Source organism: Coptis chinensis, chromosome 8 (genome assembly GCF_015680905.1).
Source record: "Coptis chinensis isolate HL-2020 chromosome 8, ASM1568090v1, whole genome shotgun sequence".
NCBI lineage: Eukaryota > Viridiplantae > Streptophyta > Magnoliopsida > Ranunculales > Ranunculaceae > Coptis > Coptis chinensis.
This window is the reverse complement of record NC_141463.1, coordinates 64213132-64231897: the sequence shown is the minus strand read 5'-3', so window position 1 is coordinate 64231897 and position 18766 is coordinate 64213132. Positions and strand designations below refer to the sequence as shown.

General features: G+C 38.8%; 2 protein-coding genes and 1 long non-coding RNA gene across 3 annotated transcripts; 1 reads left to right on the top strand and 2 right to left on the bottom strand.

Annotated features, from left to right (window-relative positions):
• Positions 1-7888: 7888 nt before the first annotated feature.
• LOC147482414 (uncharacterized) lies at positions 7889-8710 on the bottom strand. The gene is made up of 3 exons (XR_015207027.1): positions 8632-8710; positions 8148-8196; positions 7889-8061 (listed from the first exon to the last, which is right to left on the bottom strand). It is a non-coding gene; the product is annotated as an uncharacterized LOC147482414 (long non-coding RNA).
• Positions 8711-10246: 1536 nt separating this feature from the next.
• Positions 10247-14302, bottom strand: LOC147482413 (uncharacterized). The gene is made up of 3 exons (XM_086579311.1): positions 14094-14302; positions 10467-11047; positions 10247-10378 (listed from the first exon to the last, which is right to left on the bottom strand). The coding sequence occupies exons 2-3, from the start codon at positions 10803-10805 to the stop codon at positions 10247-10249; spliced, it is 471 nt and encodes a 156-aa protein (XP_086435437.1). The 5' UTR covers positions 10806-11047; positions 14094-14302.
• Positions 14303-15313: 1011 nt separating this feature from the next.
• On the top strand, positions 15314-17851 carry LOC147482412 (protein NUCLEAR FUSION DEFECTIVE 4-like). Its single transcript, XM_086580119.1, has one exon. It carries the CDS (start codon positions 15889-15891, stop codon positions 17644-17646), a length of 1758 nt encoding a protein of 585 aa, XP_086436245.1. The 5' UTR covers positions 15314-15888; the 3' UTR covers positions 17647-17851.
• The last annotated feature ends 915 nt before the right edge of the window (positions 17852-18766 follow it).

Below are 18766 nucleotides of genomic sequence, written 5' to 3'. Positions count from 1 at the left end.
TGATAATGGAAAGCTTCACCATCTATCAAGTTCTCCGAAGACACAAACACATGAAGAAGCTCTAGTTGTATACGATTTGATCTGATATCTTAACCAAACTTGCTAAATTTTGTTTATTTAATTTATTTATTTTTTACTTTTTCGGTATTGAATAATGATGGAAGTATATTGACTCTTCTTAGTGAGATTTAAGAAAACTTGGTAATAGGGAGAATAATGATGGAAGTATATTGACTTCTCTTGATGAGGTTTAAGAGAACTTGGTAATAGGGAGAATCTTTTCCTTTCTAGTTTGAGACAGTGTAAGGTTTTTCCTAAATTTTTGTAATTAGGTTAAGTGTTGTGAAAATATTGGAGTCTCTGTGAAGGCTCTAAAAAATAGAGTCAAGAAGGTATAGCTATAATACTAGGTTGTAGGCCCATGCATACGCACCGGCTCTTTTGAAAACATTTAGATTTTTTTTAGAAAATTGGGACTACCGTTTTAGTCGCTAACCCATTTTAATTTTCTAACAAATTGTTTTAATTACGTTTTAAAAACCCGTTTTTTTTTAAATTGGAAAAGAGATCATGTTTTAATAAAAGAATAATTCCCGTTTTAATTAGATATGCTAGATTTTCTCTTTTCAATAGGGGAAGAATTCTCATTTTAATAGGAGAACGATTTCCGCTTTAATTAGAATAAAGCTCCCACAAGGAGTACTCTTCTAGCTCTCTTAAAATTCCACGTCATCAACTCCTATTAAAATAGGAATTCCTCTCCTATTGAAAAGAGAAATTCTAACACTTCTAGTTAGAATGAGAATCATTCTCCTATTATAATAGAAATTTCTCCTCTATTGAAAAAGAAAAATCTAACACTTCTAATTAAAACGGGAATCCTTCTCCTATTAAAAACGGAATTCATATTTCTAAATTAAAACGGGATCCCTCCCCAAATTAAAAAATGGGTTATTAAAACTTAATTAAAATAATTTGTTGAGAGATTAAAACGAGTTTTTAAGGCTTGATTAAAACAATTTATTAGGAAATTAAAACGGATTAGCGACGAAAACAGGAATCACGATTTGTTAGAAAATTTATATATATAGTTATGATTATTGAGAAAGTTGATAGCAAACAAAAAAATTGTTGAGAATGCATACGCACCGGTTCTTTTAAAAATATTTAGATTTTTTTTAGAAAATTGGGACTACCGTTTTAGTCGCTAACTCATTTTAATTTTCTAATAAATTATTTTAAATGAAGTTTTAATTAAATTTTAAAAATCCATTTTTTCAATTAGAAGAGAGATTCTGTTTTAATAGGAGAATAATTCTCGTTTTAATTAGACATGCTAGATTTTCTCTTTTCAATAAGGGAGGAATTCCCATTTTAATAGGAAAATGATTCCCGCTTTAATTAGAAGTGTTAGAATTTGTTTTAATAGGAGAAAAATTCCCGTTATAATAGGAGATGAATTCCGTTGTAAAAAAAATCTCGTTTTTCAAATAGGAGAGAAATTCTCGTTTTAATAGGAGATGACGTGAAATTTTAATAGAGCTCGAAAAATACCCCTTGTGGGAGCTTTAATATTAATATATACGGTTTGTATAGAGTGCCACCCTTATCTCACTCTCCTCTTGAGCCGTCGGATCCGACCTCAAGATCTGAAGATCTCAATGAGGGTAAAAATGTATTTTCCTCATCATCTTCTCAAAAAACCAAAAAAAAAACCGATCTAACAAAAAAAACCAACCGATCTAACAAAAAAAAACCGAAATTAGGTTCTCTGTCTCTACGGCTCTCTCGGCTTCTTATTCTCATCATTTGGCAATTCGGTTTCTTCATTTGGTTTCTTCTTCTCTGACAGGTATCATTTGGCACTTCAACTATAGTGCACTTTTGAATTTTGATTTAATTTAGGTTGCTATGATTATAGTTATTATTAATACCCTCATTTAAAGACGGCGACAATTTCGGTGAACTCTGTCGTATTCTTCATGCCGTATTCTGTCAGAGTTCGGTGAACTCTGTCGTATTCTCCATGCCGTATTCTGTCAGAGTTCGGTGAACTCTGTCGTATTCTCCATGCCGTGATTCTCGTGGAGTTAGGTGAACTTTGTCATATTCTTCATGCCGTGATTTCGTCGAGGAGTTTTGAACTCGTCGGAGTTTTGAACTCTGTCGAGTTTTGAACTTTGTCGATTCTTCATGTCGTATTCTTCATGTCGATTATACGTCAAAGTTTTGAACTCTGTCGAGTTCGATGAACTCGTCGTATTCTTCATGCCGTGATTCTCGTGGGAGTTCGTTGAAGTAGCATATTCGGTAAACTCGCATGGGAGTTGGTGAACTCGTAAAGATTTCGCTGTCGAGTTTTGAACTCTTTCAGAGTTAGGTGAACTCTGTCGTATTCTTCATGCCGATGATACGTCAAAGTTTTGAACTCTGTCGGAGTTGGTGAACTTTATCGAGTTTTGAACTCGTGGGAGTTCGTGAACTCGTCGAAGTTCGGTGAAGTAGCATATTCGGTGAAACTCTGTCGAGTTCACGAAAGTAGCATATTCGGTGAACTCGTCGGAGTTTTGAACTCTGTCGTATTCTTCATGCCGTGATTCGTCGGAGTTTTGAACTCGTCGGGAGTTCGGTGAACTCTGTCGAGTTTTGAACTCTTTTCGAGTTCGGTGAACTCTGTCGTATTCTTCATGCCGTGATTCGCCGAGTTTTGAACTCTGCCGAGTTCGATGAACTCTGTCGTATTCTTCATGCCGTGATTACGCCGGGAGTTGGTGAACTCTGTCGTATTCTCCATGCCGTGATTCTCGCCGGAGTTGGTGAACTCGTCGTATTCTTCATGCCGTGATTCGCCGAGGAGTTGGTGAACTCGTCGTATTCTTCATGCCGTGATTCGTGGGAGTTTGGTGAACTCGTCGTATTCTTCATGTCGTGATACGTCGAGTTTTGAACTCTGGCCGAGTTCGATGAACTCTGTCGTATTCTTCATGCCGTGATTCGTCAGGAGTTTTGAACTCTGTCGAGGAGTTCGATGAACTCTATCGAGTTTTGAACTCTGTCGAGTTCGTTGTTTGAATAGCATATTCGGTAAACTCGCCGAGTTGGTGAACTCGTCGTGATCGTCGAGTTTTGAACTCTTTCGAGTTGGGTGAACTCTGTCGTATTCTTCATGCCGTATTCTATCAGAGTTCGGTGAACTTTATCAGAGTTTTGAACTCTGTCGAGTTCGATTGAAGTAGCATATTCGGTGAACTCGTCGGAGTTTTGAACTCGTCGTGATCTCGTCGAGTTTTGAATTCTTTTTGGAGTTCGGTGAACTCGTCGTATTCTTCATGCCGTGATTCGTCAGAGTTTTTGAACTCTGCAATGGGAGTTGATGAAGTAGTATATTCGGTGAACTCTAGCGAGTTCTCCGGCAGCATATTCGGTGAACTCGCCGAGTTTTGAACTCGTCGTATTCTTCATCTCAGATTGATACGTCGGAGTTCACCAAAGTAGCATATTCGGTGAACTCTGTCAGAGTTTTGAACTCTGTCGTATTCTTCATGCCGTATTCTGTCAGAGTTTTGAACTCTGTCAGAGTTCGGTGAACTCTATCAGAGTTTTGAACTCTTTCAGAGTTTTGAACTCTGTCAGAGTTCGGTGAACTAACATATTCGGTGAACTTTGTCAGAGTTTTGAACTCTGTTAGAGTTCGGTGAACTGACAGAGTTCGGTGAACTAGCATATTCGGTGAACTCTGTCAGAGTTTTGAACTCTGACAGAGTTCGGTGAAGTAGCATATTTGGTTAACTCTGTCAGAGTTTTGATATTTAAGTTATTTACACTGTTTATGTACATTGGGATTTTTGATATTTTAAGTTATTTATATTTTTAATTTTTTCGATTTATAGAAATGGGACGAGAGACATCAATCAATATCGAAGAAGGCGTAGTTGGGTCTTCGTCTACTAAAGCCCCCATTCAAGGCACGCAAACATTAGGCTGCTCCTTATATAGGAATGACTTTTACAAGTGTTGACGAGGCAAAGACTTATTACAAAGAGTATGGTCAACAAGAGGATTTGAGACTTCGTGTTGGACGACTTCAAGCAACAAAATCGGTGGATTTGGTTAGTGGTTGTTCTTGGTTTGCTCACGTGAAGGGGTTAACAAAGAGATGAAGTCCGATCAAGAAATACATCAACTATCGATGTGGTTGCCAAGCTAGAATTAAGTATTAAGAAAAAGAATGCATGAAGAGATATATGAGGTCGGCGTTGCTCATAATGACCATAGTCACGATGCGGTGACCCCATCGAAGAGAATTTGCATGAAAACTAACAAACATATGCTGAAGCGTGAAGTGCTTGACCGAGATATTTAGTGATAACAGTTTATCTGTTGGGAAAGTGGCATCTGTTTTCCATGGAGAGGAAGTTGGGTTTACCACGAAAGATTGTTAGAACCATTATTATGGTTTGACCAGAAAAGATGCCTAAAGAAGGTGATGCAACCGCCGTGTTGCAATATTTTTCTTGAAGAGTCCGAGGATCCCCGGTTCTATTACATTTATTGATTTAGATGAAAATGGGACTGCGGTGAACTTTTTTCGGGTTCATGGGAGGTCTCGATGCCGATATGAATATTTGGGGATGTTGTGTCTTTTGATACCACATATCGTACCAATGCATATTCCATGCCTTTTGCCCCTTTTCTTTGGAGTCAACCATCATTATCGGTCGATTCAGTTTGGTTGCGCATTGTTTGCTTGATGAGACGAAGATACATTCATATGGCTATTTAAGGCCGGCTTGCGCCCATGGGTGGTCGTCGTCTAACCTGCAATCATCAACGACGGGATAGAGCGATGGCGGCAGCCATTGCCAAAGTGTTTCCTAATACTCGTCATCGCATTGTCTTTGGCATATTATGCAGAAATTCAAGAGAAGATGTCATTTACCAAATTTGAGACATTGGTAAGCGAGTTGAAGAACACTATTTCTTTTCATATAGGATTGTTGATTTTGAGAGAAGATGGTGTACAATCATTGAGAAGTATGAGTTGTCCGAAAATCCTTGGTTAATGAGAGATATATTCAATGCGGGAGAAATGGGTTCCTTGTTATCTCAGTGGCACCTTTTTTACTAGTATGCACCACGACTAGTCGAAGTGAATCGATGAATGCTCATTATGACCGGTTTGTCAATTCGACGACCACGCTTTATGCGGTTTGTACATGGTAATGAGAAGTCTTTGGCTTTGATTGCTAGGAAAGAAAGAGATTCCGATTACGCGACCGAGCATAGTTCACGGATTGTGCCCTAACGATGCTTTCATCCTTATGCATGCCGCGAAGGTCTATAATGATCTCAATATTCAATAAATTTAAAGAGCAACTAGAAAAGGCAAAGATGGAGTACAAAATTGATGGGGAACAAATTGGACGTGTATGGAACAGGAAGCTACATGGTGAAATGGAGAGACCCGGTGAAGAATTCTGTTTGGAGAGTGAGTTTCGATAGAGGAACCTTAGAGGGAGATCGCGAATTCAAGTACTTTTCGGTTTATGGGTTTGCTTTGTGGTCATATCTTAAAAGGTTTTATCGCTCACGAGATTGAAGAGATTCCAAACCATTTTAGATTGACGCGGTGGATGCAAAAAGTCTAACACTTATAGAGCGGAGTTTGATCTTTGGATTTGTGGTCGAGAATGTCTCAAATGAACCTTTGAGAGTGGCTCATTCTATCAAGGTTGCTTCTCGTCAAGTGAAACTACGATCGTCGTGATACTTTTGAGGGTTATTCATATTTTATTGAAAAGATTGGTGAAATGGCTATTGAAATTTCAAAGTTTAATGAGACTTCCTACAAAGGAGAGAGAAGTTCGCGAGCCTCGATTCTGAGAGCCTCGATTCGCAGAGCCTTCGATACCTTCGGTTAATACATCCACGGTTTTTATTTGAATGTTTAATTTGATATAAATTTAGTGTTTAATTGGTGTTTAATTTGATATAAATATTTATTTTAATTCGGTCTTTATTTCAGCTATTGATTTTGAATCCCAACATTTCTCAAACAAAAGGGGGGAAGAAGAAAGCGGATAGATGGAAATCCCCAAAGAGATAGCCCTAAACAATTCGGGAAGAAAGTGTCACGGATGTGGATGATTGCTAACCATGACTCGAGAAATTGTCGGGAGAAAAAAATAATCGTAAATCATCGATTGTAAGTATAGCTTTATTCAAAACTCTTTGATTCTAAATGTTCACTAGTTCTAATGATATTTTATCTCTGCGTCATGGACTTCATTGATGTCCGGACTTGTTAAGAGTGGTTTAGATATGGCAGCCTTGTTAGAGTTTTATCAAGTGTTGTTAAGTTGAACTGCGGTCGTAGGGGTTGTGTTTGCATCATTATGTCCATTGGATAGTATCTAATGTTGTCCGCTAGCTAGGCTCTAGATAGGAAACATCATAATGATAGACCGGTGCTTTTTGATAACTTCTTTCTCCCTTTTTATTTTCTAAGTTCAATATTCTTTGGTTTAGGTTACATTTGGGAAGTTTAATTAGACCGATGTTCTAATCTCATTGATGTTGTAGAAAAGAGAAGTATGGCTCAAGGAGAAATGGAGAATCGGAGGCAAAGCTTTGCTTTAGGTAAAAAACGCCTACTCATCCATTCGTTTCCACCCTCGACTTTGCATCGGTCGATCTTGATCTTTTCATCATTCTTTGCGGTTATGTTTCTGATTGCTACAGTTCCACAAGATGCCACAGTATCACTGCCACATGGCCATGCCGTTTGGACTTTGAACTTGCAAAAAATGGCGTTAATACGTTTGGACTTTGTCCTAAACGGCATGGCGAACCGTTTGTTTAGTTCCAACGGCATGGCCACACCGTTTGGTACTAAGGCCAAGCGGTGTGGCCATGCCGTTTGGGACAAAGTCCAAACAGACACGCCATTTTTTTTTCAAGTTCAAAGTCCAAACGGCATGGCCACACCGTTTGGCCTTAGTTCCAAACGGTGTGGCCATGCCGTTTGAGACTAAGGCCAAACGGTCTGGCCATGCCGTTTGGACTTTGAACTTGCAAAAAATGGCGTGTCTGTTTGGACTTTGTCCCAAACGGCATGGCCACACCGTTTGGACTTAGTACCAAACGCGGCATTACACACCGTTTGGCCTTAGTACCAAACGGTGTGGCCATGCCGTACCAAACGGTGTGGCCATGCCGTTTGGGACTAAGTCCAAACAGACACGCCATTTTTTTTGCAAGTTCAAAGTCCAAACAGACACGCCATGCCGTTTGGGACAAAGTCTGAACAGACACGCCATTTTTTTTGCAAGTTCAAATCCAAACGATATGGCCACACCGTTTGGTGTGACCACACCGTTCAAGAGGCAAAAAAACAGATCTTTTGTGTTTTGGCAAAAACATTGCGTACTGCATTAGATTTTTGTGTTTTGGTAAATAACATTGGGATTTTTGCAAATAACATTGGGATTTTTGTGTTCTGCATTAGAGATACTAATAGAGATAACATTGGGACATTAGAGATAATATTGGGACAATGTTCGCATTAGATTATTAATAGAGATACTTATTTGTGACAAATTAAAATGCGCCAAATTGTCGGAGAGCACAAGAAGAGCCATTGAATGGATATAAAACCGAGATCTAAGCAAAGCACATACGCGAGCCACGGTAAGTAGTATAGCTGTTTACTCCAATCGACGCCAGACGCCCTATTAAAATCAATGCCACGCTAATAGCGTAAACATAACCAAAGGCAATGTGACATGAAATACATGAAACCCTAGGATCTTAAGTGAACATGAAAAGAATGACAAGTCCAAAGCAAGATCACTATCATTTCATATTTCAACAATGTGAAATACATTGTCTGAATTACTGAACATAAAGCTATACATTGCCATGTGAAATACATTGTCTGAATTACTGAACATAAAGCTAAGTTGCTACATATCAACAACTTGCACTTACAAAAGAGTCCTAACATAACATTTTTTTACTACAAAGAGATTTCCAATCTAACTTTCTGACTTTATCTCCTTCCTGCAAAACAAAAAAAATTGAATAAACAGATCAGTCAAGCAAAGTTAAATCAAACTGCTTTATTAAGGTATGACAGAAAAACTAACCTCTCCACTTGCTTCCTCATGTTCACCATCTTCCGCCACCACCATTTGCCTAATTACCCCCCAATAAAAACACATGAATCAGTATAAATAGTACCACATATGTCAAATCCAACACCAAATCTAGAAACCTCATTGACTGGAAAACTTTTGAACTTAAGTCATGATCAACTCTCAAAAGAACAAAGAAAGACAAATGCCAATAAACACTCCCCCCTGATCATCATCTAACACAAACCTAAAAAAGTAAAGCAAAACCCGCATCATCTCAAATGCCAATAAACACTCCCCGCATCATCTCAACTAACACAAACTGAAAAGTAAAGCAAAACCAGCATCATCTCAAATGCCAATAAACACTCCCCGCATCATCTCAACTAACACAAACAAACCATTTCCATTTCCAACACTCGTCCCAACACAAGATAAAAGGAGGTAAACTAACCAAACTAACCACTAAACCCTAAACTAACCAAACTCAACATACCTAAATCCTATGCTCCTTCACGATATCGTCCGCCAATGAACTTGCACCGGGTCAAATTGTATGCCTCCATGAACTCGTTTACATTGCATCCTCGGAATCGCTTGATCCCACCCATTGCGGGGCCTTGATTGAGCAAGCGAGAAATTTCATCGACGACGGGGTCTTTGTCAAAATTAAAACACAAAACTACATTAGTATATACATTTACATTTATAAAATACCAAAACAAAACAAAATTAACGTTGTAAGATATTAACTCACCCGGATTATGATATGGAAGACTCGTAGGGAGTAGTGACTAAGATGATCGGGGTTTATCATTCGAATATGACTATTGTTTTCGCATTACCAACTCATGTATCTACTAACACACTCCCATGGATAAGACGGAATGGGTCAGCGTTGTTCAAGTTGAATCAAGTGATTACGCCAATTACTCCAGTAGGAAGACGCAATATTAAATTTCACATCATACCCGCGTCCGGAAGTAGTTCGCGTCGAGGTCTTTGGTTTTGGGGGATCTGAGGGTACAAACTGCATATGACCCAACTGATGCACAACCCTCGCAACATTGTACTGCTCGACATTATCAAGAAAGCATATAAATCCCTCGAAAAATGCTATTTCATCCACCGGCCGTGTAGCTCGGACTTCAACATAGGGATACCATTCAACCTGTCAAATAGCATATGATCGAGGAAATTAATCATTAATCACATACTAATAATATTAATAAATAAATAAAACTATTTACATACAAAAATGCTTACATCGGTACAAGTCATATTATCAATGGTGGCTCGGGTATACTTTCAAATTTGTTGTGCTAGCATAAAAAGACCGAATAATCGAAAGTACCTATTAGCACGGGACATGCTCAAATGATAGTCCTCATTTGGGTATGGCCGAACACTGAGGAAGTACTCATAAATCCATGCCTACATTAATATAGACACCGAAGTTAATATTGTAATAGATAGATAAAATTGACATTGAAAAGAAAAACAAAAACTAATACGTAGGAGAGTGAAATAGCACGAAACACCCTTCACCTTGGCACTTGTGGGCAGTCCCAAGACCCGTAGACAAGTAAGCCCGGTAAAGGTCGCACCCAGCGTGTAGTCTCGATCTCGGCAAATTTCAAAAGCGATCTCGGATAACAAATGGGGGCGCAATTCGGACGATGTCGGTGAAGGCGGTACATCCAAAGAAAAATAACAGATAAGCTCTCACAGCAAACTGCACCTCTTTTTGGGTTGACGCCTTCTTCACAACAACCCCATTTTCATCACATAAATCTTCATCTCTTACCTTCCCAGCAAACTGCTTCATCAAGAAATCCATCCTAACTTTGGAAGTGAACTTATTGGATTTCATCTCCGCATCTATCTTATCCATGGGTATGCCAAGATTTTTGTGGAGGAGTCTTTTTGTTTGTTCCAAGGTCAAATCAGTGTCCCCAGTCACTGCTTTGCCTATGATCGGAACTCCTAAGAGTTGGGAAACATCGTCCAACGTGATTGTCATCTCGCCCCACGGCATATGAAATGTGTTGGTCTCTGGATGCCACCTCTCCACAAACGAGAGACCAACACGGGATCGATGCTGTATACACCTAAAGACGAGCACATAAGCCGGTCCTTTGAAGCTCCACGTGAAAAGTAGAACGGTCAAACACTCTCTCCTCGATATCCCATTGTACCAACTTGTTGAGGTGCCCATGGCACTTCAACACCCCTCGCTCCGCCTAAAACAACAAAAACTTAGTATTAATGTATGCACAAGTTTCGTAATACAAAATTTAAATACTAATAGACACTATATGATAATATTACCTGCCCCTCCCAAACATCGCGAGCCACGTGCACTGCATAGTCATACAACAGATGTGACACACAAGGGCCACCTCCATAAACACCTCTCTTGAACTCCAAGTCATTGTTAGACTTTCTCACAATATTCACTAGAGGTACAGGTACATGGACTTCCTCGTCATCCTCGTCATCCTCCTCCTCCTCCGCGTCCTCCGCGTCCTCTTCCTCCTCGTCAGTCTCCTCTTCTGCATCATCAACACCCTCTTCTTCACTATCAGCATGACTTAGAACTACACTCTTCCCACGATCCATATTTACGTCATGGTCATCTACATCTACATCTACATCTACATCACTCATCTATGTCCCCTTTCTTCTCTTTTGATTTCCTAACTCTACACCACTTACAACATTACTGGGATCATCCGCTTTCCGATCCCCTCTACGAACTGATACCGAAGTGGTTGTTCTCCTTCCTCTCTTTTTCTCAGGCTCCTCATCGCGACCCGAACTACTACTCCCCCCACCTAACAACTTCTTAGCACCCGTGAAAACACTTTTTGCTGCATTCTTCACATTCAGATTCTTTGTTCGAGGCATTGCTACAAAATAAATAGGAGTTAAAAATAAGACATTCAACTAATTCAAATTGTTGCAATACCAACGTGAAAAACAAAGAACGAAATAAAGGCGGTGTGCATGCCAATCTATATCTAAGGTGTGCATGTATCTAGGCAAACTATACTCCTCTATTAAATCCCCCTCCACACACTAACAAAAACCCAATCTAATTCAAGCATGCTAAATCGACTAGGAAAACTTTTCGAGAGAATGACTCATGTAAAACCTTAAAGCCGCCATGGAGATAATGAACATCGAAAAAAGAAGCACATTTGTAAAAGCGAAAATAGTCGGCGCATAAGAGAAAGACAATATAAGACATCGTGATTAGGAAAACTAGCAAGTCGGGTAACCTCTTTTAGTTTTATGCGTGTGTGAGTTGAAATTTTACAACATCTAAACTTAAAAGAATTTCTTAGGCCATAAGCTTTTATTAAGGGGTGGGACTTTTTCAAAGCCTTTAAAGCTTTGTGGAATCTGCTTTGCTAGCAATCAAGGTATGTCATCAAGCATCAATAAACCAACTTTGAAAGCTGCGGCGAAGTTCGATTATTTCTTTGAAAGCCTGCCTAATCACTTGAGATCTTTGGGGTGCCCTTAGAATAGAATTCTAAACCAGCGTGGCGCTTTTGATCAATAGGATGAGGATCACTCCGCCATGGTGAACATAACTCTTGGCAACTTCCATCCGCCAGTAGCAAAATGACCTTCCAAGACAAGATAAGAAATAGGGTCCGGCCAACATCGTCATTCCTCTTAATTCGAATGGGACTATACTTGGTCATGCCGCATACAAAATCGGATGGATGGAACATTTGTCTACCCCGACTCATAAGCTTAAAGTGATAAATGTTAAAGCGGAATCTCATATTCCTAGATAACATAAAGACGATAAATAGGCGCATTGACTCGATCTAAGAAGCATGGCGACGGTCGGCTCTCTCAACACGAACAACTGGCCTCGCCCTTTAACGGAACTCGCTTAAGATACTTCTTGAATGAGAAACCGGGGCTATTTGAATCTGAAAGCACTCGTAGCTAGTTACTTGCCTCGGGTTTCACTATCGAGCTATCAAAAGAAAAAGTAGATCATACTCTTAGGCGTTACGCTCCTCCCCTCTAGATAGAGGAGGGACCTCGCTTCACTCCCCCTAGAGAGAGGCGCAAGCTAGTTCACGGAAGTGAGGCTACATCCTACTTCCCAAAAGGGAAAGCCCAATCTAATACATTCTTGTCTTTCCTTATCATTTATAAACTTAAAAAGAGAAACTACAAACAAACTCAAGGAAGTTAATCTAAGTACTACAACTCACTAGGAACATCCATTTAAGAAGGAATAACCACCTTAGAGAGCTTACGGGGCAATAACTAACTGTGAGGAAAGAAGAAGTTTAAAATCCATAGGAAGATAGCTTGCATCTCCTTCTAGAATAGATCAGAAGGAAATGGGGTTTCACTGGACTACACTGCGGACTATAGGGAAGATAGAGATTCTCCTTGCTTGCATACCCTTTCTTACTTCTTTTTTCCTTTCTTACGCTCTTCGATAGTTGCAATCTTGGATTACAGGAAGAACCGGATGGCTACATCTAATAGGTTAGAATCTATCCTAACTTCCTATAAACCTACCCGTAGGAGGAAGATCTTGCTCTCTCCTAGGGTGAGGAAGGGGGAAGAAGTCATCATCAACAAGAAGAGATTCGATCCTTCATGCTTAGCTACGAGGACCTGCTACCAACCAATTCTACAAGGACTGCGCCCTATCTCAATCAAGTACTTATCTCTCCAAGGAGGAGCCTACTAGGCCCTTCACTCCTGAATGGGTATAGAGATGTCTTCAACAAAGCATCCCCCCGAAAAGGCGACTTTACGCACCTACCGGCCCCTGCCTAAATTAGATATAAGTTCGGTGCGGGTTGGGGGTAAAGCTAAAGCCAAACTACCACCTACCCCGGCTTTGAGGGATGTTGTGAGCGGTAGTACCCCTTCTTGGCCGAGAGCATACATAAATGATGTGGTCCCCGATTCACGAATATTAGTAACAAGAGATTGGTCTTTTGTAGTGTGATGAGTAACTATAGAGATCGAGGTTGAGATCAAATCACATACTGTTTTACTAAGGCTTGGCTCAACCGAAAGTAAAAAGCAGTTCTTTCCCAAGATATAGCCCAAATAAGTCTAATTTGGATTGGGCGATCAGTTTGACAACATACGACAAAATGATCATAACTTTCTCTAGAAACCTTTGTTTTCTTAACCGTAAATTTGGTTGGAAACTAGACTTCATGAGCTTTCTAGTGGTGTGTGTTATGTATGGAGAAACGTCCTGTTCAGATTCAAGTTTGACTTTGAACTTAGAAGAAAATCGGGGAATAGTTTTAATGCTTGTCTCTTCAAGCGATCCGAAGTTTGTATTTAGCTATAAATTCTCTAAGACTTGTAATGGAAGTAGAGCAGTATTTGAATGAAGATATAGGACTTTTATTGAGAAGAAGTGGTTCTTCTTGGTGAAACAACTCTTATCTCTTTGGTGGATTCCATAGAGTGGTGAGTTCTAGTAATACAACTCTTATCCCTTTGGTGGATTTCCATAGAGGCGGCGAAGTTCTTTGTTTTCTCTTAGTTTGTGCTTGTATTTACTTCCTATTACACCATTCTAAATGGTGTCACAAAGAGCTTGTCTAACTTCACTTCTCGATTATCAACTGATTTATCCTTCCCGAAGTTTGGTGAATGCAAAACCGATATCATTTGATGTGGATCTTACTTTGAACGATCTATATATATCCGCTATACTTGCGAAAATATAAATTTTGTTATACTCGAAATCTTGTGAAACTTGTGTTAGATGGATGACCACTAGCTAGGTTCAGCTTTATTTTGGTTTTCATGCATTCTTAACTTCATTTTAAGAATGGGTGATATCAACAGGGAAAGTACAAAATGGGTGTCTAGAATTCAAAAGAATTGAATCAAACATAACATTATATATATATAAAAAAAAAAATAGAAAGATAGAACAGTTACCTGAAACAGAGCTATATATTTATTTTGAATCAAGCAAGCAGTACTCCAGTCGATATGGCCTCAAATAAAAATCTAGTGATATCAACAGGAGAGACAATAAGTTCATAACTTCATTGTTTGATTTAATGATTTATTTATTTTGAACTTGGATAAACATAACATTGATGTCTCTGTCTCCATTTCTATAAATCGAAAAAATTAAAAATATAAATAACTTAAACAGTCAAAAATCCCAATGTACTTAAACAGTGTAAATAACTTAAACATCGAAACTCTGACAGAGTTCACCGAACTCTGACAGAGTTAACCAAATATGCTACTTCACCGAACTCGCCGAGTTCAAAACTCGACAATTCAAAATTCTCGGATGTAATTCACCGAACTCGACATAATTTAAAACTCGACGAGTTCAAAACTCGACGAAATTCACGAACTTCGACAGAGTTCAAAACTCGACAATTCAAAACTCGTGTAATTTAAAACTCGACAGAGTTCACCGAACTCTGACAGAATTTAGAACTCGACAGAGTTCAAAACTCTGACAGAGTTCACCGAACTCTGACAGAATTTAGAACTCTGACAGAGTTCAAAACTCTGACAGAATTCAAAACTCTGACAGAATTCACCGAACTCTGACAGAATTTAGAACTCTGACAGAATTCACCGAACTCTGACAGAGTTCAAAACAACGATGAATTCATCGAACTCGATGTAATTCAAAACTCGACGATTCAATTCAACTAACTCTACGGTGCAATTTAGAACTCTGACAGAATTTAAAACTCTGACAGAGTTCAAAACTCTGACAGAATTCACCGAACTCTGACAGAATTCAAAACTCTGATAGAATTTAAAACTCTGACAGAGTCCACCACCCAAAGATGCTCTAACACCACTGAGGTATTTGTAGATACTTATCACGTGTTCATCTTTAACTATTTGTGTGACCTCCAAAAGAATTGCACAAGAATGAGAGTCACGCCATTACAAATTAATAGTTCCTGGGCCCAGGTCCACGGAGAATATTAGTATGAAGTGTAATTGTCATGGATGACTAGTGCTTCACTACTTCGTAGCCCATTACACCATTTGAAGAAAGTCAAGGTCGTGGCCCCTCCAATCGTTGATATTCTTGATTCCTTTCACACCGTGAGTTCAACTGAAATTGCACATGATCGTCACTATATATATATCACATTAATTACGCGAAAAGATATAGAAATTAGACGGGAGCAATCATGGAATTCTATGAAAAAGAAGAAACATTTATTTTGTCTTTTAACACAAAAAAAATATGTCAAACAGATGAACTTTCTGGAATTGGACTTATCAAGGCATTGAAAGATAAGTCCTCTGTTTTTGATAAATAATTTCTGCGGTTCACTGTTTGCCATAAACTAGTTGATAAGATTCAGATCATGAAAGTGAACACATTACTTTCCTGAAGCTATAGAGATGACTGTTGAGCCTTAATTAAAATTTCTTTTTTCTTTTTAAGTAGGTTCTTGGATATGAATACATGATCACAAAAATAGGATCCCAGATTCCCAAATACTGCAGTGACACAGTGACACAGATGGCAGTCTCTAATTAGTCTCCAAAAATTAAGGCATTATTATCCAAAAATTAAAATTAACGCCCTTTCCAAACTAAAACTCCTGAATCCTGGCTAATCTTCTTTTGCATCATTACCTACCCACTCATAAACTCTCTCTCTCTCTTCCCACTTCCCTATAACTATACCTTCCATTCTTTCTAGTCTTCGAGCTCTTTCTTTCTCTTAGATCCTAAAAATATGGAGCCACTAAAAGGCGGGGGTGGTGGTGGTGGTGGTGGTGGTAATGAGGTGATTGGGTTTATGGTACATGTTATTAGAGGGAGATGGTTTATGATGTTTGCTTCTTTTGTCATTATGGTTGGTGCTGGTGCTACATATTTGTTTGGTACATACTCAAAAGCTATCAAACAAACACTTGGGTACACACAAACAACTCTTAACTTACTTGGTTTTTTTAAGGATCTTGGCTCTAATATTGGTGTTTTTTCTGGTCTAATTGCTGAAGTTACCCCTACATGGTTTGTACTCTTAGTTGGTGCTGCAACAAATTTTGTTGGGTACTTTATGATATGGCTTGCTGTTACAGGAAAAATAGCCAAGCCCAAAGTTTGGCAAATGTGTTTGTATATCTGCATTGGTGCTAACTCTCAGAATTTTGCCAATACTGGTGTGCTTGTTACTTGTCTTAGGAATTTCCCGCAGGGTAGAGGTATTATGTTAGGACTCTTAAAGGGTTTTACTGGTCTTAGTGGTGCTTTCATGACACAGATTTATCTTGCTGTTTATGGTAACGACTCAAAATCTCTTCTTCTACTTATTGCATGGTTCCCTGCCGCTTTATCAGTTGTGTTTGTGTATACTATTCGATCTATGAAAGTCGTTCGAAGGGACAATGAAGTGAAGGTGTTTTATAAATTTCTGTATGTAGCACTTGCAATAGCTTCCTTTAGTATGGTTGTTACTATACTGCAGAAACAGTTTGCTTTCACTCATGGTTGGTATGTTGCGAGTGCTTCTGTTGTGTGTTGCTTGCTCTTTGTTCTTCTAGTAATTGGAATTAAAGAAGAGCATTTGATCTGGATTGAAAAGAAGCTAGCTGATGCTATGCCACCTACTGGGGTTACAATAGAAAAGTTACCATTGGAAGAACCAAAATCACCGACATTGCCTCCATCAAGCTCCATTGGGATAGAAGAGAAAGCCACAACTTCATTCTTTGCCAATATTTTCAAAAAGCCAGATAGGGGTGAAGACTATGGCATCTTGCAAGCGCTATTTAGTATTGACATGTTACTTATTTTAATCGCCACGTTTTGTGGACTTGGAACTAACCTCACAGCAGTTGATAATTTGGGCCAGATCGGCGAGTCATTAGGCTATCCAACTCTTACCATAAGTACCTTTGTTTCACTTGTTAGCATTTGGAATTTCTGTGGAAGAGTGTTTGCTGGCTTTGTATCTGAAATCCTTCTTGAAAAATTTAGCTTTCCTCGCCCACTTATGATTGCCGCTGTACTTCTCTTATCCTGCGTTGGCCACTTGCTTATTGCCTTCCCTAACCCAGGCTCCATTTATGTTGCTTCTATCATAGTTGGCTTTTGTTATGGAGCACAACTGACAATGCTCTACACAGTTATATCTGAGATCTTCGGCTTGAAACACTATGCTACATTGTTCAATTGTGGGCAATTGGCGAGTCCTCTTGGGTCCTATGTGTTCAATGTGTTGGTAGCCGGGAGGCTTTATGACAAAGAGGCATTGAAACAACTCGCTCAAAAAGGTATGAGCAGGGATTCAGTGAAGGAACTAACTTGCATTGGACAAGAGTGTTACAAACTACCATTTATTATACTGGCTGCAGTGGCATTCTTTGGCGCATTTTCTACACTTATTTTGGTGATGAGGACTCGGAAGTTTTACAAAGGAGATATATACAAGAAGTACAGAGAAGAAGCCAACGCTGCTGAAACGGAGATGACCAAAGCCTCTAGATAGATTGACAAACTTGTATCAGATAATAGCAACTTGATATTTTCCAGAAAAGAAGATCTAGGATTGGCCACCGAATACATATACATTTATTTATTTACCTTTGACTTCATGTTGCTATTCTCCACTCTTTGTTCTCTCTGTTTCATTGCTTACTCTGTAAACTTACAATACACATAATTAATTTATCAATCCTGGTTTTGTTAGTTAATCCATGACATAGGTCGATCTTCCTTTAATCTTCTCTGCTGTTATAATTTCAGGGGAGTATGACTGGATCTTTTGTTTTATGTCATTCTTCCGTCCTTTTTTATTTTTTGCGCATGTATTTGGCATCTTTGTGGTCTTTACTTTTGAATGTAATCGTAGTAGTAGTTAGCAATGGAGTTAGCTGTTGCCGAGCGTCGGCATAATGTTTGGATAGAATCAGATGCAGCGGCAGTAGCCACAGCGGCTAAAGAGGGCACTGGAAGCTAAAAGGCAGATTTGAGAAAAGCAAGGAGAAGATAACTATGCTCCACACCTCACACACAATGAGGGAAGCAAATATCGCAGCTGATATTGCAACTAAGCATGCGTCTAGGCTACAATCGTTCAAGAGTATTTCTTGTAATGAAAAGCCCACATGGATCTATAAATGGAAAAACCTAATGTACATTTTACTTTTAATAGAATCCTTAACTTATCGAGCAAAAAAAGTAGAAAGTAGTAGTAGTGAGGACGATGGTAGCAAGACAATAGCACATGAATATCCATTAGGTTGGGGTGTTTGGATCCTATTTATTTATTGCCAAAAAGTGTTTATTAGTGAAAAAAACATTTTTTGAAAAAATAAATGTATTTGGTTTCTATTTAAAAAAAAAATAGTTTTTTCATCCAAAAAACATTTTTTGGTCCTAAAAACTTGTTTTATGATAACTAGGTAGAATTTGTTTTTCAAGTTAAAAAACTATTTTTCTTTAGAGAAAACATTTTGGGTGCTCAAGGCAAATGAACTCCCGGATGTTTTAGACTTTAGTGATTTATGCCACGATATGTCAAAATATATCAAGAAACCTAGTGCGAACTGATTTGATAAAATAGTTTTTAAAAAAAATCACAACCAAACATGTTTATTGAAAAATTG